The following is a 25,934-nucleotide window of genomic DNA, read 5'->3' as shown; positions in this document are numbered from 1 at the left end:
AGGAAGTAATAAATGCAGACTGAATTCTTTGCATCTGTTTGATGTGGCCCCTTTTCTCTCTAGAGCAGGCTGATGGCATCTTGGAGTTATTGTGGGGAAAACTTGTAAGCCCTGAAGAAGGACTAAGCCCCATGCAGTTAAGAGACAAGCAAAGACTAGATTTGTAATTGCAGACATTGTAATTGCTATTTAGTTATGTTGGTAGATCAGAAAACATAGCAAGATTTTGGATGTCATGTTCTTAATCTGTGGGTTTCTGCCTCATCTGTCACTTCTGGTATAGCTCCAAAAATGTGGAGGTCCCAGCTCAGTATGAAGCATGTCAGAAACAAGCAGCTAAGAAAAGCAGTAGTCAGTGCTCTCTTTATTCAGGCAGTCAAAGATGATCTCAGAGACCTAAGGATGTTGTCATATTCTATTACTGAAGGTTGAACAGAGGCATAGGTCAGCTCACATGTAAGCTGTTTGGTACAAGTAGTGCTAAAGTGGGCTCTTGACAAGTTGAGACCATTTTGAGAAAGGGCTGGAAATATGTTCTGCAGCTGTTAGAGGGAGAAACAGAAGACATGATAGAAATAACAGGCTAGGAAGAGATATGGACCAGCTTGTCCCGTGCTCCCTTGGCAAGAGCAGATTCCACTGTCTGCTTCTGCAGCTGAGGGGGTTGGAACTGTGATTTTGCTTTCTTTCTGTTTTCTTTACCAACTTTCTTTGGACAACTGTGCTGCACTGGTATCACCTTTCTGGTTGCTGGCAGAGAGGAGGAATGTCTACTTGCTCTTGCTTTCTCTTGTTTACTTTTTATTTGATGCTTCTCTGAGTGCTCTGACGTGTGTGCTCTGCAAAGGGGAAGGCTTGTGAAACTGGGAAGTGTTTGGTCTCTGCTGCAGCTCACAATGAAATTAGTAAAATATTTTAATTTTCTTGTTGGAAATTACTCCCATAAGAAGCTGGAACGACCTTCGTACATGTTTGTAACAAAAAAGACAAGCCTTTAATTGAGATGGTATGTTAGTTTAGAGGGATTAAATTATTTTCCAAAGCGTGTTTGTTTAAATCCTTGAGTTTAACTTCTAAACACCTCATCTGAAGAATTTTTTTCATTCTGCATGTACCTAATTATTTCTGCATTAACCTCTTGGTATGACTGTGGTTGTTCAGAATAAATGGAGTTGAGGAGCCTTTGTTCACTTGTTAAAAAGGGAGAACTGTATTTGGTATTTCAGCTGTGCACTATATAACAGTCATGTCTAATTAACAGTTTACTGTCTTTTCTTCTCCAGGGTGTTCTGTGTCTGTGTTTTAGCCTTGTAATAGTGCTTCGTGCTTCTGTACCTAAAAGAAATCAGGACCTATATAGTGATTTGCATTCATGTGCATATAGTTATAAGTAGGGTTTTTTTCTGCCTTAGAAGTTATATCACTGTCCCTGTCCCTCCTATTCTGTTGAAATTATAGGTGAAGAAGTTGTGTTGAGTGATAGACTTTGTGTAGTAATCAGCAAATCTGATACCTCATCAGATGCATACAGATATAGTGCAAATTATTATTTCAGATAATTTAATTATTCTGAATTTATCCAATTTGTTTGAATATGGATAGATTAATGACTTTAAGTACTTTTTTATTGTTCAGAAGTAATAAGGGCTTGAAAAAAATTACTGGCTCCTAGACAAGGAATATGTTTTCCTGGCTAACAGTAGCTGTGGAAAGTGAAGAGTGAATGTTCCCAGAGAGAATTTCATGGCAGCCACCAGACTTCTTGCTGTTCTGTTTTTTCGCTGTGGGAATGTTGAAAATGCATCAAAATACAGTTCTTCTGTCTGACTTTGCCTCTTGGCTACTGTAGGTATGCAACAGTTTAATTTTAGTGCTTCCTGTGAGGCATTGTGCTCTTCTGGGAATTTTGAATGCAATTTGTACCCTTGCTGAAAAGAAAGGGACCTGCATTTTAGGAAAGTATAGAATATCTGTCAGTGTGGGTAGAGTGCGTGAATACTGTGCTAAGATCTTGTTTAACAAGACATAAAATTGGTGTTTCTTTCTTTCAGTTGAGACAAGCAGAGTTTTGCTTTTAACTGATCTGTGTTTTTACAAAATTAGTAAAAGCTTATTTATTTTCAAGACTTCTGCATTTTTCCACTTCTGCTAGCTGCATCTTCTACATCTTTCTTAAATCCCCCTCACCTGATACTTCACTGATAGGCTCTAAGGAAGTGTATGATCAACTTGGCTGTTTTTTTCTATGAAAGCAGGCTGAAATTTTTTCCTAGAATCCCTGTCATGCAAAAGACAAAAGTGCTCAGCTGTCTTTAAATGTGACTGTTGCCTGTGATTGAGCAACCCTGCTAGTTAATATGAATGAGAGCTTCTTGAACATTTTTATTCTGCTGGCCTTCTCATCTAACATAATAACTTTATCTTTCAGTACCAAGATAAAGAGGAAGTTGTTCTGTGGATGAATACTGTAGGACCCTACCACAATCGCCAAGAAACGTACAAATACTTCTCTCTCCCTTTCTGTGTGGGAGCAAAAAAAAGCATTGGCCATTACCATGAAACCCTAGGGGAAGCACTTCAAGGAGTTGAATTGGAATTTAGTGGTCTTGACATCAAATTTAAAGGTAAGTGATTTAAAGTGCATTTAGTCATTTAAAAAAATACACAGACTCTTCAAGCTTGATGTTTTAATGATAAGAACTGTGGTGAAGATTAATAAAACTTCTGTTACCAGGGTATGGTAAATGTTTGTTTGTACAGCCAGTTTGATGTGTAATTTTTACATCCTTTAAGTACCCCAACTTTACAAAGAGATTCTCATATTCATGTGACAAATGCACTCTCTAGGTGCAGCACCAAATTGACAAGACCAGAAGGTTTGTGAGTTGATACTTACTGCTATGATTTAGCCAATGCACAGAATTAAAAAAATATTTAATTCTTGATATTAACTCTGTGGAGTTTAGTAGATTGATAATACATATTGGACCTGCAGTAAATTGAACTCCCAACCAAAGTGGCTGCAGGTCAGATGTTTTCAATAAAGCAGATTGTACATGATAGCTGGTGTATTACTAAGTATATGTACATGAAGCTGTACACATGCACTTCTGGTTTTTTCTCTTGCAGTCTGTGTCCTCTTCATAAAAGATGAAGACAGCAATCTCTTTGCTGTTGACTGTTAGCCAGCAGCTTCTGCATCAGGAGCTGTTTTACTATTTCTAGCAACGCTCCATGAAGTGAAATCTGATCTGTTTTATTATCCTTAATCTGCTCTTAAAAGTATTAAAATACTATTTTTTCCACATTTCAGAGTAACAAGTGTAAATTAATTGTGACACTAATTATTAGTATTTAGTATGAAATCAGTATTAGTATTTAATATGAAATTACGTAAAATTTCTGTAATTTGAATCTGCTTGGCACATTTTATTTAAAAATAAAGAAATAGAGCAGAGGATTGCAATACTTAAATTCATTTTTTAGAGGTTTAAAAGCTGTCATCAACCCAGTACGGTTTATATCCAATTTATGTGTTGTAAAATTGGATTTCATAGACCTGTCCCTAACGTTTAGCATTTGTATAAAGAATTCTTTTCCTGTTCGATTGTTGAAATGTGATGGTAGTTCAGTTTTTTGGTGACAGTTTAATGGCAGACCTTTGTGGAAGTGGTGATCACTTTTTTTTTTTTTTTTTTTTTTTAATTGTATCTCGATTGTATCAGTGAAATTGAAATAATTTTTTTGGAATGGATAAGTTTTGTTTCAGTGTGATTGATACAGGCTTCAACTCTGCATCAGTGTTCCAGAAGCTGCTGCAATTTAATTGAAACTGGGCTATTGGTGTTTTTGTGGTGGCTTGGTTTTTTGGTTGGTTTTTGTTTTCCTTTTTGTTAACAGTAGCTTGGTTGGTACCAATAGATTCATATGTTCTTAAGTAAAAGATACAGCTTGGAGGAGTGTTGGGTATCTAAAATCTGCAGCTGAAATAATTAAGATAATAAGTAATAAACTTGCACAGATTCTCTTCATGAATATGTGAATCATATCTGTGTTCTGAGTTAACTAACAGTCATCTGTGCTTTATGTACATTTGACATTATGGCAAGATTAACAGTTGCAGGCATTTCTCTTTAAAGTATTGTATAAGTTTACAAAATTAAATTAGATTTGAACTTCTAGGTTTTTATCCTCTGAAGTGAGTAAAAGGAAAATAGAATTATTCTAATAAATTAGCTTCTGCAATAAAAAATAATTCCTTTCTCAGCATTGTTTGACTGGACAGCAGTAGCAGGTAAGGGTGAATCTGCATGTTATTCATCATATTCAAAGTATTGTTTAGGCTACAGCTGTTATTAGCTGAAGTACTAAACTACATAAGTAAAACTGGCAGTTGAATCAGTTGGCATTGCCTGTATTTTTTGGACTAGAATAAAAAAATTACGATTTTGCAGAAATGTGCCCTTCTGAGAATGAAGGTTTCCACTTGACCTCTCATTGTGGTGACTGGTGGGGCAAATCTAATGTATTGGAGTCTCCATAAAGTAGTGTTTCTTGTTGTATTAAGTGTAGCATATGAAAAGATACATGCAATTGTACAAGATAGATGGATTTTCCTTCTGTTACATTATGAACAATCTTGTTCTTATATTACAGGTCTCAAATCTGTATAAATATTGGTGTGAAGGAAGAAATGAATTTTTAACATACACTCATATTGTAATATAACTTTTAAGTTTTTGGTTGGCTTAATTATCTTGTCAAGCTAAATCTACGATAATAATGCTTTTTAATTCATATGTCAAGTTCTTTACTCAAGTATTTGAGTGACATACTCTGTTACACCTGAGACCTTGTAAATTATTAAATGTGTTGAACATTGGTATCATAGAGACTTCAATTTGAAAATTTATTTTTTATATTATCATAGAGTGCCGTTAAAGAAGATAAAATTAAAGAGGAAAAGGATGTTTTAACAAAATTGCATTCTGTACTTCTTCAGAAATGTTACTAAATGACCATATTTCTAATGGAGAATTCTTCGCCCAAACTTTTTTCTGCAACACTTCTAGAAGGATGGCATTTAGTATTGTCAGATATAATGAAATTTTATATGGTTCACATTTTTGAATAAAACTCCATTGGTCTGACTGTCCATAGGAAATTTGAAATCTGGCAAAGCACACTTGCTTTTCTAATGTGTCATGCTTTTAAAAATTTTCCTAAATGTGCTGCTGGAGTTATTGAAGCTTTGTTGCATAGCAGATATTACCTCTGACATCCCTGATACAGAGGCACCACAAAACCTGCCTTTAACTTGGCTCTCCTCTTGGGTACACATCTGATAAGAGTTCTCTAAAACCTTAGATCAAGGTGGTGGTTTGTAAAGGTTTCCTGAAATTTTTACCTGTCGAGATCTGGGCAGTCTCCATTGTACCTGACAAGGACCAATCAGTGTTGGATTTTTAAGATTTTTAATGAAGTGGACATTAGGTTCTCCAACCACGAAATGCTGTTCTTTTATTTAATCATTAACACAGTGGGTTTAAGCTTGACCACATAATCTGTCCTGTAACTAAATGACAGCTTCAGCTGTTCGTGGCTGGAGAAAGGAGCACTTGTCTTCCTTCACTTGTTTTGAGGAGAGTGAGAGGAACTGTGCTGTGAGAGTGGCTGACATTATATTCCATGTGTAATGTCATGCCTGTGTTTTGCAAGAATTGAATAAGATTGTTTCTAATGATTCTGCTGGGGCTTTGTATGTGTGCCCTGGAGAGACTTGTAACACAGTCCAGATTGGATTTTACCATCTCTGTGATGTCTTCTGGTATTCTGAAAGCTGGGAATAAGATCTGTAGAAATGCGTGAAGACAGGTTTTTTTGTGGCATGCTGCTCTTTGCAGCCTTCATTTCACTTCAGATGATACTCCAAAGTCTTTTATTTTAACAGCAGCAAGTGTCACTGTTTATATCCTACTGTTTATATGCAGAATAGCTAATTTCAGTTGGTAAAACAAACATGTGGCAAATTCCACAATCTGAAGGGCCCATGGAGTAATTTAGAGTAGATTACAGTCTAACCTACCTGCTGGTACCACTGTGAACCACAGAGCCACCTAAAGCCAGCCTGGCTTCCATAATGCTTCTCCAAAACAGACTTCTTGATTTGGCCCTGGGAAGTGCTTTCTTTAACAGCCTCTATCAGTTTCTCTTTTACCTGTGTTTTAATTCATGGCTTCTTTTCATTTGATCTGTGGGTTGAACAATCCTTTGAGTCAAAAAGTGTAGTATTAGAAAGGTGTTATCCTTTATTTGAACATAGTACACAGTGAAATGCCAGGTATTTTGGAAAGAATCCCTACTTAGCAACAAATCCAGAAAGTAATGATTCTGGGGTTTGTGGATTGGCTTTTTGTCCCCCTTTTAATTAATGTCAAGACAATTTAAAAATCTGTTAAAATGAAAAAGTGCCAACAGAGGCATTTTGCGGGTGGGGAGAAACATAGTCCAAAAATGTAGGATCCAGCTCAGTAGAGGCATAAGTGCAAACTTGAGTTTGTACATCTGTCTCATCTGTGGTGCCAGCTTTAATGGCTTCCTTCTCTTGAATGTACCAGTATGGGCCCTGAAAATGTTGTCCATGCACTAAAAGTCTTCTTAGTACATTTGTTGACTTGAATGGTTTTGTTACTTTCTTTTTTTCTCCAGAAAAAAAAAGTATTGTTGGCCAGATGTACTTGGCATATTTTGATTTTTGTTGTTATCAGAAAAATTATGTTTTGTGTTAGAAATATTCTGCTTGCCTGTGCTTTTTCTGTGCAGGTGATTTGATTTTTCTTTTAGGCTTTATATTGTAGTTAGTGTATCGAAGAAAGTAAGCTGAATTTTGATGCAAATTAGAGCTGTACTTAGGGCATAAATTAATTTTATCTACTAAAACGAGTCTTCAATTCCAGTGATAACAAAAAGAGGAGAAGCTGAAATTCTTTACTTTTGCTGTGTTTTCATTATTTGCAGCATGAAAGCAATTACTGAGATGTAGATGAGGGAGCTTTGAATCTGTTGCTATGTGAAGTCTTGTAAATATGGGGCCTTTCATCTTTCTTCACTTGAAAAGAAGACATTAGGGAAGGAAACTGGTATGGAAAAGAATGGCTGCTAACAGTGTAACTTAGGATTGCAGATGGGGAAAGATAGCTTTCTGGCTGAAAGAAGTAGATTTATTTCCAAATGCAGCTTTTCGTACATTATTTGCATTATTCCTATTTTTGTCTTCTCTCCTTTTTCTCCTCTGTCTGTACTCTGATTGCTTTGTTTCTTCCTTAGTGGCAGTTTCTTCAAAATTGCTGAGAACTTTAAAAAGTTTTAGGTTTTTTTTTTTTTACAAATGTTATTCCTAGTCAGTGAAGCTGATTATACTAAAACAGAGAGATAATGTTGTATACAGTTTTAGCTATTTGTTAATAATTTCATACCTCTTGTTAAAGTCATAGAGATCTGTTCAGGTGAATCTGCCATCAGCTTTTGTACCTTAATTTAGTGCTAGTGAAGCAGCAAAAGGATGCTGGGAAACCTTTCCTTGTCCAGTATGTGAGAAGTCTCTGCATGCAGAAGTGTAGATTTCTGAACAGTCATATATTTGCTTTAATGGTTTCTTTTTAAGTGTCCTTTCTTATTACCTACTTGAAGATAGCCCCAAGAGGGCTTGGAGACTTCAGCACTGCCCATTCCTCCATTTGCTTGGTTTACCTTCACTTTGAGCCAGCTCTTTAATAAATGTTTAACTGTGCTTTAATTTTTTGCAGATGATGTAATGCAGACTACCTACTGTGAAGTTGACTTGGACAAGGGAAGAAGAGATGCATTTGTGTATGCTATCAAAAATCACTATTGGTACCAGATGTATATTGATGACTTACCAATATGGGGTGAGTGATATTATGCATTAATGACTGGATTACACCTACTCAAGATCTGTACTAATGGGCTTCATGGAGTCAATTAATGACTAAGCTTCCTTACAAGAATTTCATAAGAATCTGAAACTCAAATGCAAGTCAAATTCACAAGAATATGAAATGAAGTAATGGAGGACATAGTCTTAAGATGCACTAGGGGAGGGTTAGGTTGGACATTAGGAAACATTTTTTCACAGAAAGGGTGGTCAGACGTTGAAGTGGGCTGCCCAGAGAGTGGTGGAATCACCATCCTTGGAGGTGTCTAAGGAAAGACTGGATGTGGCACTCAATGCCATGGTCTAGTTGACATGGTGGTGTTGGGTCGTAGGTTGGACTCTGTGATCTCAGTGGTCTTTTCCAACCTAATTAATTCTGTGTGATTCTCTGTGAAATAAGTTGAAGGCTTATTGCATGGAATGAACAGTAGGATGGCTGTACTAGCAAAGTACAAAAACACTGAAAAGCTGTTTTGTTTCTCAAGCCCTCATTTAATAGCAGTAAGTTCTTAGGTTTGTTCAAATGTTCAAGTGGGTGGTAATTAGAGAGGTTACACATAAGGTCCATGTTACTGTGATCATGAATAGTGAGTTTGATAAAATTATTTGAGAGTTGAAACTTTATTTTGCTACTTTTCTTTATTACTCATGCAAAACCTGTTTTGTTTACTTCTGTGGTAATTTAATTTAATTTAAGCTGTTAACAGTGTTGCTTTGTTTATATGAAGTTTTATTTTACTTATTCTTTTACAGTTCTCAAAATTTCTCTTGCTGAGTATAATTAATGTGATCTTAGAAGTGCTTGTGTCTTGAATAAAAATGTGTGTATCTTTATTGCCATTGTCGCCTAAGGTCTCTGTGTTTTGTTGCTCCCTCATAACCTGTGATCATATACCTAGTAAAGAGTGCTCTGCAAATTGCACTTTGCCCTGATAGCAATCAGCCAAATTCTCCAAGGCCTAATCTCCCTGTTGTAGATAAAAACTGAAAGGAAATGAAAAACAGCCATAAAATGTTTTGGTAAGGTAAGGTCTTTGTTGCCTGTGTTCTATGAAAGAGGTAAATCTGCCCAAACTAAACAAAATCGCACAGCGCCTACAAAAATGCAGTTCAAGTCATGCAAAAAAAGTTCTTTGATAGCTGGTATGATTAATGTTATCCATCATTCATTCATTTTGACAAAGAGTGCTTTTTTTTTTAGCTTTCTTATTTTTAGCTTTCTTATTGGTTTTAGAAAATATCTGTCTGTTGAACATGGCAGAAATATTGTCTGGTAGCCAGGAAGGTATGGGTTTTTTTGTTTTGTTTTAATGTGTCTGTTTTTAAGAGGTACCATTATAATGCCTGAAGAGAAGTACTTTACTATTGATTTTGTTCTTTTTAGCTGATTTGCTTATTGTGTGTAATGGCTCTGTAGCCAGGCTTGGAGTAGACCAGAATTACTCTGTGTGGCCTGCTGGTAGGCTTCTGTAAAACATGCATGAGTGACAGTTGTTGCTACAATATTTTCTGTGGCTTTGGCCTTTCAGCAAAAGACCAATCAAGTATTTTGCTAGACGAGTGGCAGGTATGTAGAGTTTGAATTGCCCAGGGATGATGGATGCTAAGCTGACTTTTTTGGAATCCTATGTGGCTAACAAGTCTTGGAGGCTATCTTTTTTTAGGATTTATTTTTTTCTGGTCGTGTTTCATCATCCAAAATGTCAAAGAACAAAAATACCTGTTAAATCTTCTATACGCTGACAGATTTTATGCTCCTGGCTAAAAAAATATGTTTTTCTGTGATTCCAATGTTTTTAATGTTTCCCAATAGTATGCTTTTTATGCACAAGAAGTCAGCTAGAAAACGTAGAATCTAGGTATCAGATTTCTAAGATGTTAAGAAGCTGCTTTTGATAGTTTGGAACCAGGATCTCAAGCTGTGCTACGTAATGAGGGACTACAGGATCATAAATACTGGTAATATTATGTAAGTTTATAATCTGACATCAGGTGTGAAAGCAAGTGGTGCTGGCAGTTTTGTTCTGTGTCTCCTGTGGGTTAGGTAAAACGTAGCAGGACTGCAGATTCATCAATATTAGCCTTTTATTAAAAAAATTAATGAGTTCTTGGTGGGGGCCTGAGAAAGGAGTGGATGCACCTGAACCCAATCAGAAATGTTTATCTGCAAATATGAATGAATATTTTGGAACTTTGTGTTTCCAATACAGTGAAGAAAACTGAGAATATAGTTTATCTGCAATAATTTTGGTTTTCCTGGATCTCTGTTCAACAACAGAAATATTTCAGGCTCCAAGTGCTGCTTAAAATTTAAGCACTTAGACTTGCTGCTAGCTGAACAATTTTTATTTTAAGATTTCTGTTATGAGTATGGCATGAATGATACTATACACATGCCTCTGCTAGCTTGCTGATGGCTTTGAATGTGTTTTGTAGACTTGTCTAATACCACCTAATGTGGTGGCAGGTAGAGGCACTAAAGAAAACAAATATATTTTGCTTGATTATGAATGCATAGCTGTAGCTATTTCTAAATAGTTACTAAGTTTCAGTATTTATAATGAAGGAAGCCATTAGGACTATTTAAGATATGTGTGTGTAAGAACTGAAGTGGTTATGATGGCATCTCTGAAATACTCTGAATACTGAGGAGGGGTTTTTGGTTTCATAAAGATAGTGTCCAGAACTGGTTACCCTCAGCTTACATTAAGAATAGCTTGTGCTGAATGACTTTTTTGTTACTGTGTGAAGGCTATCATATTGATCCACTTCATTTGGATTACCTATCTTGAGAACCTTACTAGCCAGCATGTATTGTATATACTGTATGACCCAATATCCTAATTTTTTTCATTGTTGCTTCGCATCTTGTAGCTGGATTAAACAAAAATTTTGTTCCCTACATGTAGATGGCTGGAGTCCTTTTTTAGTGCTACCTAAACAAAGTTCTCTCTGAAGACTGTGAAAGAAAAGGATTAAGATGGTGCTAATGTTTGCTGAGAATTCTAGGCAACTTCTCTTTAATTCTATTCTTAAAGCAGACCATTCACTTCTCTAGGCTCATCCAGATGCATTCATGGCACTCTTCCTGTCTGCTGGCAAACTTTTGAGAAGTTCATCCTTTATGTTCTTTATGGTTTTCCACCTTGCTGTGGCTTACTGACATCAGACATATGCACAAACATTAGTTCTTAACATTTGCCCTAGAATTCCTCAAAATACCCTGTAAGGAGTACTCTATTTTCAGTAAAGAAAGACCAGGCAAAAATTTACCTTTCTTAACTACTGATAACTGAAGGTAGTGACATCAACCTGCTGTTTGATGGCTCTGGAAGGTTTTTAATCAGAGAAAGACAACTAGATCTTTTGAAGTGCATTAAGAAAAATTACTCCATTTTATATTTTTGCCTGAATGCTGTCCCACAGTGGAGAGACTAGGTTTGATTGTTTCAGGACATTCCCTACCTATGTGAAGCACTGTGTTAGCTCATTAGTTCAGTGAGTGATTGATCAGAATGTCCTTTAAGTAGTTTTGAGGTCTGTATTGTCATGGTTCTGGATACTGCCATGGGAACAGATGGCATGGCAGGTGCCAGGCTGTGTGGTGGAGGCACATGTTTCATGTAGATGGCATGTACAAGGCAGTCCTGACAGATGAGCGTGAGTATAAAACTGGACAGAAAAATGCCACCCTGAAATTTTAAACACAGAGGCCCTTTCTTTATATACCTGATGCTTTGTGATAGCCTGTTCCATATCCTTCACCTACTTGTTCTCCCATTCCCCTCACCTTGTCTCTCTTGAGTACTACTTTTTTGTGACTTTCCAACTTTTACATCTCTTGACATCAAAGTTAACACTTATGGCCTGGGAACTTGTTGGCTGTTGTTTTTCTGTTTTCACCCATCATGGCACAATTTCTGGAATTCTTCTGAAGTAGATGAGACATTTTGCACTAACTTACTGAAAATTAAGAACTTAATCATAGAATGGTTTGTGTGGTTTGAGTTGGAAGGGAACATAAAGATCGTCTTGTTCCAACCCCCCTGCTCTGGGCAGGGACACCTTCCACTAGATCAAGTTGCACAGAGCTCCATCCTTGAGCCCTTTCAGAGATGGTACAGCCACAACTTCTCTTGGGCAGCCTGTTCCAGTGTCTCACAATCCTCACAGTAAAGAATTTCTTCCAAATATAAAACCACATTTTTGGCAAGCATTGGAAACTTGTGTGCAAATGAGAGCAAAAAGCATGTGTTGGGAAGTCAACTAAGGAGGATTACAGAGAGAAAGTGCAATTTTTAAGAGGAAGAAAAATTAGTGAAAAGATAGATGAAGATGGGAAATTTTAGAGGTCTTGGCTAAGTTCTCTTACAGCAAATGGATCTCTATTTAGCTAGTTATTTATCTGGTAAGAATTGCACATAAAAGTAGAGGCCCTGTTGCTGGGTCTGCATGCTTCTTCTTTTAATGCCTTTACAAAATGCTGCTTTCAGAGACCCATGCGTTGAAAGTGCAGTCCAGATATTAGAGTGGAAAAGAAGAGCATAAAGTCTTCTGTGTTCTTTTGTTTATGTTGCTTTTTTAGCTGTCAAGACTTTTGTAATGCATGTTTTTGAGAAACTAAATGCAAAATGTCTGAAAAACATACCTGTAATAGATGCTTACTCTTGTTTCCTATGCAGGGATTGTTGGAGAAGCAGATGAAAATGGAGAGGATTATTACCTTTGGACTTACAAAAAACTTGAAATTGGTTTCAATGGAAATAGAATTGTAGATGTCAATTTGACCAGTGAAGGAAAGGTGAAATTGGTACCCAACACAAAAATCCAGATGTCATATTCAGTAAGTAATTTGGTGATGCACTTACAATAGGAATTCTACATGATGAAATAGCTCAAAAATAGGTACTGGTATACTACAATATGTACTGATATGTTGGGCTAAGTTAGAGAAAGATGCATCTTCACTCCTTCAATTATAATGTTCTGTTGCTGGAAAGCTGTGATATATTTATTAATTACAAATGTAAAATTATTATTTTTGGAATATTCCAAACAAACTGTAGCTTTTATAATGTACAGAAAAGTGTTTTAGTGGGAAAGAAAGATATCCTGAAAGGATGGAGACTAGAAGTACAGAGGATCTGCAAGTCCTCCATTGTCTTCATGTTTGGACTTCTGACATTTGTATCATAGGTTTAAACTGGATTCTGAGCTAGGATAAGAACCCACTGTAAGCCTTTATGCTTTGCAAGCAGTTAATATCAAAATTTACTTTGTTTTGCAATTTCAGTAGATATTTCTTATTTTATAACATGGTTAATAAGTTTTAAAGTTTCTTTTTCTGAAGCTCTCTGTTATGCTACTGAGTTGCTGTGATAAAAGGTAATGAATAAACAATGCTTGCTGGTTGAGACAAATTAATTTTTCAGTTTTCCTCTATTTAGATGATGTTACTTAAATCAAGTGATGGTTCACTTGTCATGTGCAGCACATTTGTATAGTGAAACCATTTTTTAATGCACTGCTTTTCTTCTGTGCATTAGCAGTGGACGTCAGCGTAGGATTTTATTTCAGAGAATATTCTTGCCACAAATACATTTCTCTTGTGCTGAATAAGTTGTCTAGTTTGAAGTACAGGTAACTGGATTTTGTATGTGCTTTTTAGAATTTACACCGATTTCCCCATTTTTGCTGCAAAACTGATAGAAATTTCAGGATTTGCTATTTCAAATTCTGCCAGCATTGTGAGGTCCATTTGCTCTAAATTTTAAGTTGGTTAGCATTGAGTAGCAGCCAGTAGATATAATAAGATACAAGTAGATATAATACAAATATTAAAATACCTTTTAGCATACAAAGCTCAGGACTTCTCTATCAAATTCTGTTGGCACCACTGGGCAATTGCTGGGCTGGCCTGTGTGTGGTGTTTAATTCACAGATTGTCACTGGTGGGTTTGTTCTAAGCTGTGCTTAATAGTGGCAGATGCTCTAATGAGAAATGTATCTGCTTGAAACAATTTTGAAAGCTATTAATGTTCTGAGCTATTAATCTTGAACACGGCTGTAGTTTGAACTGAGGAACATTAATATCAAAAGTCAAAGTGAGTAGTGCTGGCATCTTGGGGTTTTTAATATGTCTCAGGACCGTGGTGAGTGATTGGGTTGTTCAATCTACATTTATATGCTTTCTTCTATACTCAGTAAGAGAGCAGCTTTTGCAGGGGATAGTTCCTTCTCATGTATTTTAAAGATATGTACAAGGGGGTTGCATTTGTTTCAATATCACTAAAAATCCTGGTAACTTTTGGCATGCTTTTGAAAAACATTTCAAGGTAGGCTTGTATTTAGTTTCTATAATTGTTTTAATTTAAATTTTCAAATGCTGTCTTGCAAAAATTCTCAAAAACTTTGTGCTACCACATTAGCACCATATAGTTCATTAATGCAATTACATTTTCCAGATCCAAAGCAATCCTCTCTGCAGCTGGTGTAGACTTGGCAGCAGGAATATGTTGTTACCCTGTGAGATAGTCTGTCCATAAACACATACTTTTCCAGTTGGTTTCAGAGTAATTTATTGGCAATTGAAGTGTCTAGATTAATAGTAATTAGATAGATAGATAGATAGATAGATAGATAGATAGATAGATAGATAGATACATAGATACATAGATACATAGATACATAGATACATAGATACATAGTATAATCATAACAAAGATTTGTTGTATTTGACAACTACAGATTTGTATCTTTGATTAGCCTCACAGAGACAGTGAGAACTGAGGCAGTGCAGGACTGATTCTTCCTTGTTCTTAAACATAAGCATGGAAAAGATTAGATCCATGAGGCAAGGTGGCTGATGTTCATTCTATGCCTGACCTGTAGATATCAGCCTTTAAGAATATCATTCCATTGTTTTTTGCCAAACCCATTCATATTGAAGAAAATATCTCAAGTGGATGATTCTTAATATGTATTCTGGGTTTCTGCATGTGAGTATAGATAAAAATACTGTAAGGAGCTTTTCAAATATAAACATTTCTCTCTTCAGGTGAAATGGAAGAAATCAGATGTGAAGTTTGAAGATCGATTTGACAAGTATCTTGACCCATCTTTCTTTCAGCACAGAGTATGTATTGTTCTAAGACAGCCTTACAATATATCCCTTTAAAATGGTTGCATTAGCTTAGATGTCATGCAATTTTTGGATTATGTTTTTGAATGTTCAGATTTTCTGGATGTTCTGGGACAATAACATGGAGGTCTGACTGTGAAGTGGTGGTGTTGCTGCTAAAATAGGATGGCTCCATTTTTTTAGAGTGTGTTAATAAATACACAGACAAGCTCCAAGCTTGCAGAAAATACAGGGTTATTCAAGAAAATACATTCAGGTGACCAGAAGCAATGAAACTTCAGGGAAATAACTGTGCAACTATGTAAGCAGAATAAGTGCAGTTGGCCATAGACATGCTTCTTTCTGAAGTAAATGCAGAACAAAAAGCATTAGCCTCAACCAATTGGCACTATCAATTGTGTTTAAATCTATGGTTGTAATCTCCTTAAGGGTAGTGTACTGAGCTGTTCTGCATTCTGAAAGTAGAGTCTTTCTCTGTTTGGAGCTCAGTGAAAACCAGAAGGATATGCTTCTGAGAGCAAAAATAATACTGCTGCACATTTTGATCCTGTGCAAAGCAATAATTCCTTTGGCTTTGCTACTTAAACCTCTTTAGGAAGGCAGCAGAACATCGTGTTGCCTTTTGCTTACTGAGGGAGTGTGCACAGCCAGTTGTTCAAACTTTGCTGCTGTGTAACTAAGCTGTGATAACTTCGTCCTGGGCAAGACTGGATGTTACAAAGGTTTTTGTATGGTGTTTCACAGGCCAGTTTTAGTGTCACTTTCTAAAAATGCAGTGTTACTTCCCATAGGGTTTGTTGTTACTTAGCTAGTGCTGACAAGCTGCCCTTACAGGCATCAGTTTATCTTTCTTGGAACAATTTGAAACACATTTACAGTTCTAAACCTTATGGGTGTGTTTTCTTTTGTAGATTCACTGGTTTTCAATTTTCAATTCTTTTATGATGGTGATTTTTCTGGTTGGCCTGGTGTCTATGATATTAATGAGAACTTTGCGAAAAGATTATGCAAGATACAGTAAGGAGGAAGAAATGGATGATATGGTAAGATCTGCATTCATGCTTTAAAAACTTTTCTTAAGGCTTATTGTTTTCTTGTTTTACATTCATTGTGTTAGCAACTCTGAATGGCTTTCTTCAATTGGACAGAAAATGCCTTTTGTGTGTCTTGAAAGTGTTATTGCTTTTCTTTATAACATTCTTCTAGGCTGCAACCCAAAAAGCTCTCTGTAGTCACTGTGTTAATGTTCATATCCAACCTTAGGATAAACTAGTTCCATTCTGACATTGTGATAGAAGACTAATGCACTCCTAAGCACCTCAGAGGCTCTAGAGATTCTGATAGAAGGAAGGGATTCTGATAGATTTTATTGTGTCATACATTCAGGTAGTAATTTGCTGTCTTCCAGAAGCATCTGAAAAGTAAACTTTTCTCTTAGATTTGATCCATTCAGAAGAGGAGACACACTTCACTTGAAGTAACTTTTTTAAAATCAGCCTTTTGTTTTTATGTAGCTTGTGTGTTTGTCTTTAATTGTCATGACTAGACTTAAAATTTGTTGTTGTTGTTCCCAGGACAGAGATCTAGGTGATGAGTATGGGTGGAAGCAGGTCCATGGAGATGTGTTTAGACCATCCAGTCATCCTCTAATATTTTCATCGCTTATTGGTTCTGGCTGTCAAATTTTTGCTGTGTCTCTTATAGTCATTATTGTTGCAATGATAGAAGATTTATACACAGAGTAAGTATAATTGTGCCATGTCTTCCATATATAAATGTTTAAGTGAACAGAGTAATTACAAAAATTATTGTTTTAACTGGCCTGAAAAAAAGTGCTTGAGAGTCTTTAGTTGTAATCGGTAGATCAGATGTAATATTTAGAAGTGCTCTTTTAATTTGTAATGAAACTTTGTCTTATTGTTACTATGTTAGTCAGTCTCCTTTGATTATCTTCTAGTGCTTGCTTTTTGAATGATTTATTATGAAACCAGCTTGTTCTGCAGAATCACTAGTAGATAATATGGGAAATATATGTACTTGAAGGTGCATATTTCACTCCTGGTTTCATCCAGAGTAACAAAATGTTAGTATATTTCTGACCCTATTTCCCCACCATGTCCTGTGAAGAATGAAATGAGAGTGTGCTCTGTTGTGAATAGTCCTGTTTTCTGCTGACGAGTCAGTATTAAGTCAGTCTTATCACAAGTCTGCTTGGGAATGAAAATGTAATTCCTTAAGTTCTTTTGAACACATAGTACTCAACCTTTGTTGATGTAAAATCCCAAGGTAGTGTGTGGTACTGACTGGAAAGAGAAGAAATAATAGTCAACTTTAAATTTAACATACTACTTGTAATTCACCTGTTTTCTTCCTTTACCTCTTAATTTGATTGAGATTTTGGGTTACTAGATAGACTTCATCTGTTTCTGTAGTGGTGTATTTTGGGTATTGGAGGGAATTATTGGCTTATGTTTAGGGCTTCTTTGGGTTTTTTACAAGTGATCTGTTTTAAGCAGTAACTAAACTTTCATCTGTGAGTATCACCTGTAACTTGATTTTAACCAGTTGTAATACTTCTAATGTGCCACTAGAGAGAACTCTTGCTTTTCAATTTAGTGGCCTTTTAACAGTGTGTTTAAAAAACCATTCTATAGTACCAGCAGAATTTTGCATATTTTTATTTTTCCTAGGGTGTTATTCCCCTCCTTGTGCCTCTAGACAGGCATACATGCACACTTTTAATTGTGCAGCATGTCAGCCCTTCAGAGGACAAAGTGAAACCATTTCAGAATGTATGTGCACTGTAGGGAAGCTGTAAGTTAGTCATGTCAGTTGTAAAATGTATCAGAACAATATTTTTTTGAAAATATATGTTCGCATAGTCTTTTATTGCAATAGCCTTTCTGTCACTTTCAAAGTGAATTTAATTCTGGGTGTGTAGTAGAACAATTGATCAAATGTGGTGCAGACAATTCTTATGTTTAGGAAAATTTTATTTTTTTTATATTTATAAAAAAACATTCTTATGTTCTTATGTTTAGAAAAAAAAGCACCAAGTCTGGTGCTTACTGGTAGCCTGGATTTGCACAGTGGTAGTGCCATTTCAGACTGTGCCTGCTCTTGGGGGTTTTGCATGTGTTTCTAAATTGTCTTAAGTTACGAGATGTTTTTAAAAAACAAGTGTTGGCAAAACAGTCCTTCAGTGTGTGTGACCAGCAGGTCTCTGCTTTGGCCGTGCTGCCATGGAAGCTTAAGTGCTAAAGATTGCTTCTTTGAGTACAGCAGGCATCCAGGAATGGTTCCTCAAAAACCAAAATGGCAGCAACTAGAATGTCTCAGAGCAACTAATTTGAGGAAAGTACAGTAAGTCAGCTGAAAACCTACTGCAGTTTGCTCTTGAAGAATAGCAGAGGGATGTGGTGAAACAACTCTATTAATGAATAACATTTATATCCTATTCTTAGATCTGATCTTTTAAAATGTATCTGGAAATGGCTTCTTTGATTTTAAATTATTAGCTTTGCTTGTAAAATTTCAGAAAAATTATGCCAAAATTAGTAGTCCAACATTTAATGGGGTGACATTTAAAAATTACTAAGCTCTTCTGATTGCACTACTTAATGCTGATTTGTGACTTCATTATAGTATTTATAGTTTCTAAATCTAATTTTCTGCCAGATGAGCACTTTTTATCTTAAAAGTTAATTTCTGGAGGATGGCAGAAACATTATTCACAATCTTAGTATATTTTTGTTAATAGTGGCCTTTTGACATTTTATCTGCAGTTGAATCTTACACTTAATGTATTCATGTAAATAGTTATTTATGCACGAAGTACACATGTCCAAATGTCAGAGTATATTTACCAGAGGTGAGAGTCTATACTCCAGTTAAAATAAATGCACGTTAGAAAAGAATGTAGTATGTCAAAATTCTCTTTCCCACATTGAATTAGACTTGGCCAAAGCCTTGTATACAAACAGTTCTCATTCTTACACAGATTTTACAGTTTAAGCACTTCTAAATATTTTTATTACATAAAAATATTCAATAACTGCTTCTGCTAAAAATACAGGATTTGTTTTGGTTTTTTTTTTCTCTGATTATGTTTGGTTTTGTATTTAATTTACTTAAAACATCCCTTCTTGTAGGAGAGGATCAATGCTTAGTACAGCTATATTTGTTTATGCTGCAACATCACCAGTGAATGGATATTTTGGAGGAAGCCTTTATGCTAGACAAGGAGGTAAATTATTTTCATGTTTCATAATTTTTGTTGCATTGTTTAATGGAGAAGTTATTATTTTCTGATTTGCACTAATGTAGAAGAGTCCTTATGGAGTTAGATGGAATCTATTAAATTTTTAATAAACAGAAAATATTTTGAGTATATTTAAGTTTCATATTATCTACTCAGTACTGGCTAAGCTTTCTAAAAAGTTAACTGAAGTTTTAGGTTAATTTAAAAGAGCTGTTAACAACTGTTACAGTTGTGAGTTCTGAATTGCTTGTTATACTCTTGTGTATAATTTTTGGCTCATGTCATCTTCTTCAGATGACTCCTACATGGTCCTCTTCTGTATGTGCTAGGCGTGTTATGTTAGGCTAACACAAAAAGGATGAGTATAGATTATTTACTAGGCCATTAATTGTGGATGGGAAAACTGCTTATATCATCTTTTAAAGAAAGTTGTTCTACTTTCCAGTATATGCTCTACTTTATACTTAACAAATCAAAATGAGCATCAGTAGAGAGCAGAAGCCAAATAAAATTGACAGAAGATTTGCACAGGCTGTCTTCAGATGCTCCCCACTATGCCTCTGAGTTATGACCAGTTAGATTCTTGCAGTGCACTAGCTTCATCCATTCCCTGTGCTGCAATAAAGAATAATCAATATCTATTATCTTCTAGAGTGCTTAGAAAAAATAATTCTGGTAAGTTCACAAAAGAAAATGTATGTCTTTTTAGCATGATATATCTGTTAGCATTCAATCTCAACTGTACTTTGAGATTGGAGGTTAGAAGTTTATTTTTATGTGGCTTGTTTATAAACATAGCCATTTGTACAAAACCAGATCTAGTTTGAAAAGGGTTGCTGGGCTGTAATGCATTGTGCTCTATAGTTGAACCAGATATGCTTTTTTCTTTACAGATAAACATGTATCAAAATGTGAAATGTTGATTATGTTGGCTCATGGTGAAAATACATATGATTATTTTGAAAAAATATGTTTTTAAAAATTGCTTTTACTTACCGCATATTAATATCATAGTGTATAAATATAGACAGTATTTAAGAGCATAAAAAGTACAGGGAATACAGATGGGGAAATTTTTGAGCTATTGCCCAAAAGGATTTCTTTGAGCTCTTTAGGGAGCTCTAAACTTAGTAAAAACTACTAACAAGTGTTCTGTTCCCTTGATGCTTGGAGTTTAGAAGTCACTTTCTTTATACCTTTTCTGCTGTTGAAGATGCCAAGAGCCCAGTTTTCCTGTATGTTAAATGTTGTGGCATTTTGCCTTATACCAGGCATAGCCATTTCCTTAATGCATCCTGACTGTGAGTGATCAGTTTGGTTGGATCAAGCCAGCCCAGAGCAGGTGCTTCCTGGAAGCAGCTGTAGTGCTGAGTTGTCCTGGGAGCAGTGCTGTGCTCTCCTGTGCTCTCAGAGTGGGAGCAGGTTCTGCACAGGGCCAGCTCTGCTTTCTCTGTCTCTTCTCTTCTGCAGCTACATATACCCTTAGGTTTCATACCTCAGGTTCTTTGGCCAGCTTAGTCAGGATATACTGTTCTTCAGCTGAAATGTTCTCATGCTGTATCCCTTTTCTTATCTTTTCACCTGGCCTACTAAATTGATTAATGTGCTGCATCTTGGCAGTTACCAGGAGTCAGATGAAACTTCATTTGCTTTTAGCTCTTGTATTGGTATAGCATGTTGTTAGTTGTTTCTTTCACCTTTTTGTGGGAGAAGTAGTCAAACATGTAAATTCTGGAGTGTTTGTTAATCAACTTTAATAAAAAATATGCTGTATCTTACCAGTCCCACTGAAATGTCCCTTCTTACAGGAAGGCGATGGATAAAGCAGATGTTCATCGGAGCCTTCCTTATTCCAGCAATGGTGTGTGGAACTGCCTTCTTCATCAACTTCATTGCCATCTATTACCATGCTTCAAGAGCTATACCCTTTGCAACCATGGTGAGTTGTTTTATTAGAGAATTTAAACTACACTGTACATAAGAAAAATAATATTTTTAATCTAAATACATTTATAAGTTGTAGCTTTAGCTAATTAGAAATTTATCATGGGGAGGGAGTTAATGTGCTTCAAGTATAATTCATTTTAATCACAATAACAACAGCTGCTGGATGCCAAAAACAGTCTTATGTCTGCTTAGTGCCACTTCTGTTTTGTATTCATGCTAAGTGTTTTAACAATGTGCAAAGTTAGCAACTTGAATTTCCTTCTGGATGGCCAATGCAAACTGTTTATAATATAAAGTGAAATACAAAGAGATTCAAATTGAAAAAATAAAAATAAATGATCAGGCTACAATATGAGACATTCTGAGCAGATCTGTCTTTATAAAAATGGCTCACTCTTTTCACTTTGTTTAGTGTTATTTACTGTCCAGTCATGGTCTTGTGTCTGTACATTTTCCCTATCACTTGAAAAACTATGCTGATTGTAGTAATTTTTCATTTAGTCATGATGACTTTCTCTATTTCCTTTGTCAGGACTTTGTGTTGGCCCCTTTCAAACAAATAATCCTGTGAATAAAATGTAGGAAATAATCACGTGCTACTTGGGCAGAATTTGTGTTTGAGCTTGTAACGATTAGTGTTTTAAAGCAGAAATTTTTTTTAAATATACACCATAATATTGCTTTTTCTACTTTTGTGCAGTAGCACTGTTAACTTAAAAGAATTTTGTAATACAGGAAATTTTGTTTTCAGTAGTATCTGTAGCAAATCTTGGAATTTAACATTTTATGTAGATTTCTTCTTTGCATATCAGTTTTTGTGATAGGTTGTTCATACAATTCAGAGACATTCAAGTAGCCTTGGATTTCTTCGTTTAAATCTACCACAAAATGAAACTTAGTATCAGAAGTTTCTGTCTTACATATTGTATTATTTGGGTTTGTGATGGGAGTTCAGTATGTAACTGAAAATACTTCTAAAGAACACATTGTTAATGAATGAATGTGATAGAGATTATAAAAGGTAACAAGAAGAGAGACAATTCTTCAGGCAAAGACTTTCAATCAGTAATTTTTTTACTGATGGAGGAGTTATTCTGTGTACATTGCTGGTTCTAGTCACCTCCTTATTAACAGTGTTTTCAAAGCATGCTTAAATGCCAGCTTTTTATAAAACCACTAAACATAATATAAAGCTAAACATGTTTGTAAACTCTTCACTTACTTTTTCTGTTTTTCTTCTTCAAGAAAATAGATTAAAATTTTATCTTTGAGTATTTGTGTTAGTTGGTCAGTGTCCCAAAGCAACGTGTTGTTTTTTCTTTCCTGTGCTAGCAGCCATATACAATACTGTCGTAAAAGTTTACAGCATTGATCTTTGATATGTGCAAAGAGACTCTGTTGTACTGCTAAGCAAGCAGTTATGGTATCCCATTTCTCAATTTCTCTCATCTGGAGGCCAGAAATGCTGAGGGAAGGTGATTCCACCTGTGCTGAAATTTGTCTTGTGAATTTGTTCAACTGATTTGTATTTTAAGACCATGGGCACGCGCATGGAAAAGCTAATGGATATATAAATCATCAGGGTTCACTTCATCAGGATGTTAGGACTCTCTATACACAGTGATTTTAATGTTTGCAAGGTTTTATGAAAGTGTTTGAATCATTGTGACTGTGGCAATAAAACTTAAGTGGAGTTAGCAGGCAAGCAGGTTATGAATCGGAAACTTCATCAGAATAAGCAACGCTCTAATGACTTCAAATCAACAAGCTGGTTGGTAGGAGGAAATGGAAATTGCTTGCAATTACCGTGTTATGCTTCAGATTGAAGTCCCCAGGAAGCCCTCTGGCTTTATGATGAGATCCCTTTGTGTCTCTCCACCTCTGTTTTCAATGTAAAGAAACTTTCAAAACTGACTAATGCAAATTTGCTGCTTTCTTGGGGAAATAAAACCTCTGCCACCTAAATGTACTAGAGCACAGAAGTAATTTCCTTTACCCTGACATGTCTTGAAACCACACTCCTTGATTTAAGTTGCTGGCAAGTATTGGCTCCTCGTCTTGACTGTTGTAAATCTGGAAAAAGTAGAAACTGTGTTGCTGAAAAAAGTTCCTTAACTAAAAGGTTGCTAAGAGACTATTCTTAAGTATGTCATCCTGCACTTTGCCAATTTTGCATTGATGCTTCCCAGTGAAGTATCTCAGTAGTCTCTGTGACTTAATTCTTCCCTCCAGAGAGATTTTCCTGTGGAATTTAGGCAAGGGCAGCTGATAGAATCAAATCCAGGGCATCCAAACTAACACCTAGTTGCTGCATCTTCCACCTATCTGGTATCTGCTTTTCTATACTTTGTCTTGAAGTCCTCAAATTGATTGGACACTTCAGGATCTTCATGCATCTTGTTATAGTTTGTTTTGAACTTCAAAACTTCCTTCACCTTGTATAACTCATTCCTGGTGTCTGGGATCTCCTTGAAGATGTTGCAGGGCCTGGGAGGATGCAAAACTTGTTTCTGAAATCAGTCTTCACTCTTAGGACTCTGCCCTTAGCCCTTTTAGATATACTTGCAAGCTGTCTTGCCTATGGAATGACAGGCCTGCAGTGAAATAAGCCATGAGCATGAACAAAACCTTAATCTCTTCCTTGGGGTAGTTCTTAGCTGCCCTTCTCTTCAGAATGATAACAAGAGTATGACAGATTTTATTCAAATATGAGACCTTTTTAAAACTTAATGCATTAAATCTTTCCAGAGCTTCTGAAGGAGACATAAAATCTCTGCTTTTTTCACCCATCCCTTCACCTTTATTCAATTATTCATACCTTTGGACTCCAAATTTAATTCTTTGGTGCATTTTGATTATTATGTCTTCTTCCTAGTGAACATTGAGTTCTGAAGTTGTTATACATCTTGACTTAGTTTCTGTTGATGTTAATCAGTCTTTCTGGTGTATTTAACAATCATCTTTATATTTTTTTGTGTTTGAATTATATGTAAAAAGTGGAGCATGGAAGATTTAAGAAGAATTTAAAATAATGGTATGTGAAGTGAATTCTCCAGAATATTTTTGAGGAGTATGGTACTGGTTCTGTGCAGAAATACTGACTAATGCAGAATTTCTACAGAGTGCAGTGTGATTGGATTTGAAGGGACCATTTTAATTCTGGCATTTCATAAGTTCTGACTGCTTATGTTCTTCTGTGAGTGATGCATAATTTAAAGATTTCCATTAAGGCTACTATGACTAATGTAATATTCTGACTGCAAAATCTATGCAGCTTCTATTAACTATTTTAAGATTTATGGGTTTTGTTTTGTTTGAACAGTAAGTTCCTTTATGGCTAAGGTTTCCAGTGTGCATTTTTAATGATTTAATTAAATAAGGTTAAGCACACTGTATTTCTCTTGGCATTGAGACCCTATTGTTTGCATCTTTTTTACCTTTTTTTGAAAAGAAAAGAATATTTTCTCTAACAGATAGCTTAATCCAAGCTGCAGCTTTCCCTGACAGCTTTGAGTTGATAGGAGTATTGACTGCCACTAAAAAAAGAGGACCTGGTGGTGCCAATGATTTTCATGCCTTGAGCCAGATAAAGAAATACACCTGGCTAAAAATAGGACTAAAATCCTGTTACATACATTCAGCAGGGTGCTTCCTCAAATTGCTTCAAAGTGACTGTGCAGCCCTTGGTCAAAACTCTTCGTTTTGCTAAAAATAGACATAGCTTAATTCTTCTGCCTACATTTTCAACAGTTCAATTTATTTCCCAAAGCAACACTCTAGATTAACAACTTAGTTGTAATAAAACTAATAACACTTTATTTTGAAGCCTTCTATTCTGTTCTTTTTCTTATAATGTTTGGACAATATGCAGAAAACTGTTGTGTTATACAAATTTAGTAACCACTGTATGGGAGGGAGTCTCATGACTGAGAGTGCATTTTGGTAGCTGACAGGGAAGATCAAGCTGCTGCTTTGACAGTTAATTTTTATTGCTTCTTTTCCCTGAGCATTAAGCAGACATGGCACCATAGCCTGCCAGTAGCTGTTTAATATTAGATACGCTCATAAAAATTTTAATTATCACCTTTGAAAGAAGTTTAATCTACAGTTGTCAAGAAATATGAAACATGTGGCACTAGGAAATAAATTATATCCTTCTTGACAATGTTTCCTTTCAGATATGGAAAACTGAATTCTGCACATTCAGTCAAGGGCAGTAGAATATTCTTTCCCCATCAAAACAAAACAAAAAGGAGTTAGAAAGAATGCAGGCTTGTTGAGGTTGACAATCTCTTCTATGGCAACTAAAACCCACAAGCTAAATCGGCTGCTAGTGTATAAATAAGATATTTTGTACAACAAAATTGCAACAGTCAAAATAAAAGAAGTATTTTTTAATGTACTGGCTTGGTAGAGAAAGCTCACGTAAATTACTCATGTAATTTGTTTTGGGTAACGTGGATTATAGAGAACCTCTGCTTGTTTGCTTGATGAAAAAACAGGTTTGAAGGTGTAATATATTTGCCTCTTTGCATAATTTGTGTTAGAACCCTTCTCTGAATTTCTCATGGCTGATGTTACAGTAATAACTCTTAAAGCACTCATAAAGCCATAACTTTCTTATCTCTGCC

At 35.7% G+C, this 25,934-nt stretch overlaps 1 protein-coding gene across 1 annotated transcript in view; it reads left to right on the top strand.

The window, feature by feature from the left end:
- The window catches only part of TM9SF3 (transmembrane 9 superfamily member 3), a 45,165-nt gene that overhangs the window by 5,623 nt on the left and 13,608 nt on the right, over nucleotides 1-25,934 (top strand). The window contains exons 2-9 of the mRNA XM_056495512.1: nucleotides 2,429-2,624; nucleotides 7,806-7,928; nucleotides 12,637-12,797; nucleotides 15,012-15,089; nucleotides 16,007-16,138; nucleotides 16,670-16,836; nucleotides 19,247-19,341; nucleotides 21,165-21,295. Coding sequence (XP_056351487.1) covers nucleotides 2,429-2,624; nucleotides 7,806-7,928; nucleotides 12,637-12,797; nucleotides 15,012-15,089; nucleotides 16,007-16,138; nucleotides 16,670-16,836; nucleotides 19,247-19,341; nucleotides 21,165-21,295 — 1,083 coding nt within the window. The remainder of the gene's footprint in view (nucleotides 1-2,428; nucleotides 2,625-7,805; nucleotides 7,929-12,636; nucleotides 12,798-15,011; nucleotides 15,090-16,006; nucleotides 16,139-16,669; nucleotides 16,837-19,246; nucleotides 19,342-21,164; nucleotides 21,296-25,934) is intronic.

This window comes from Oenanthe melanoleuca, chromosome 6, assembly GCF_029582105.1.
Source record: "Oenanthe melanoleuca isolate GR-GAL-2019-014 chromosome 6, OMel1.0, whole genome shotgun sequence".
NCBI lineage: Eukaryota > Metazoa > Chordata > Aves > Passeriformes > Muscicapidae > Oenanthe > Oenanthe melanoleuca.
Note: the sequence above shows the minus strand (reverse complement) of the source record. Positions and strands in the feature narration are given on the sequence as shown.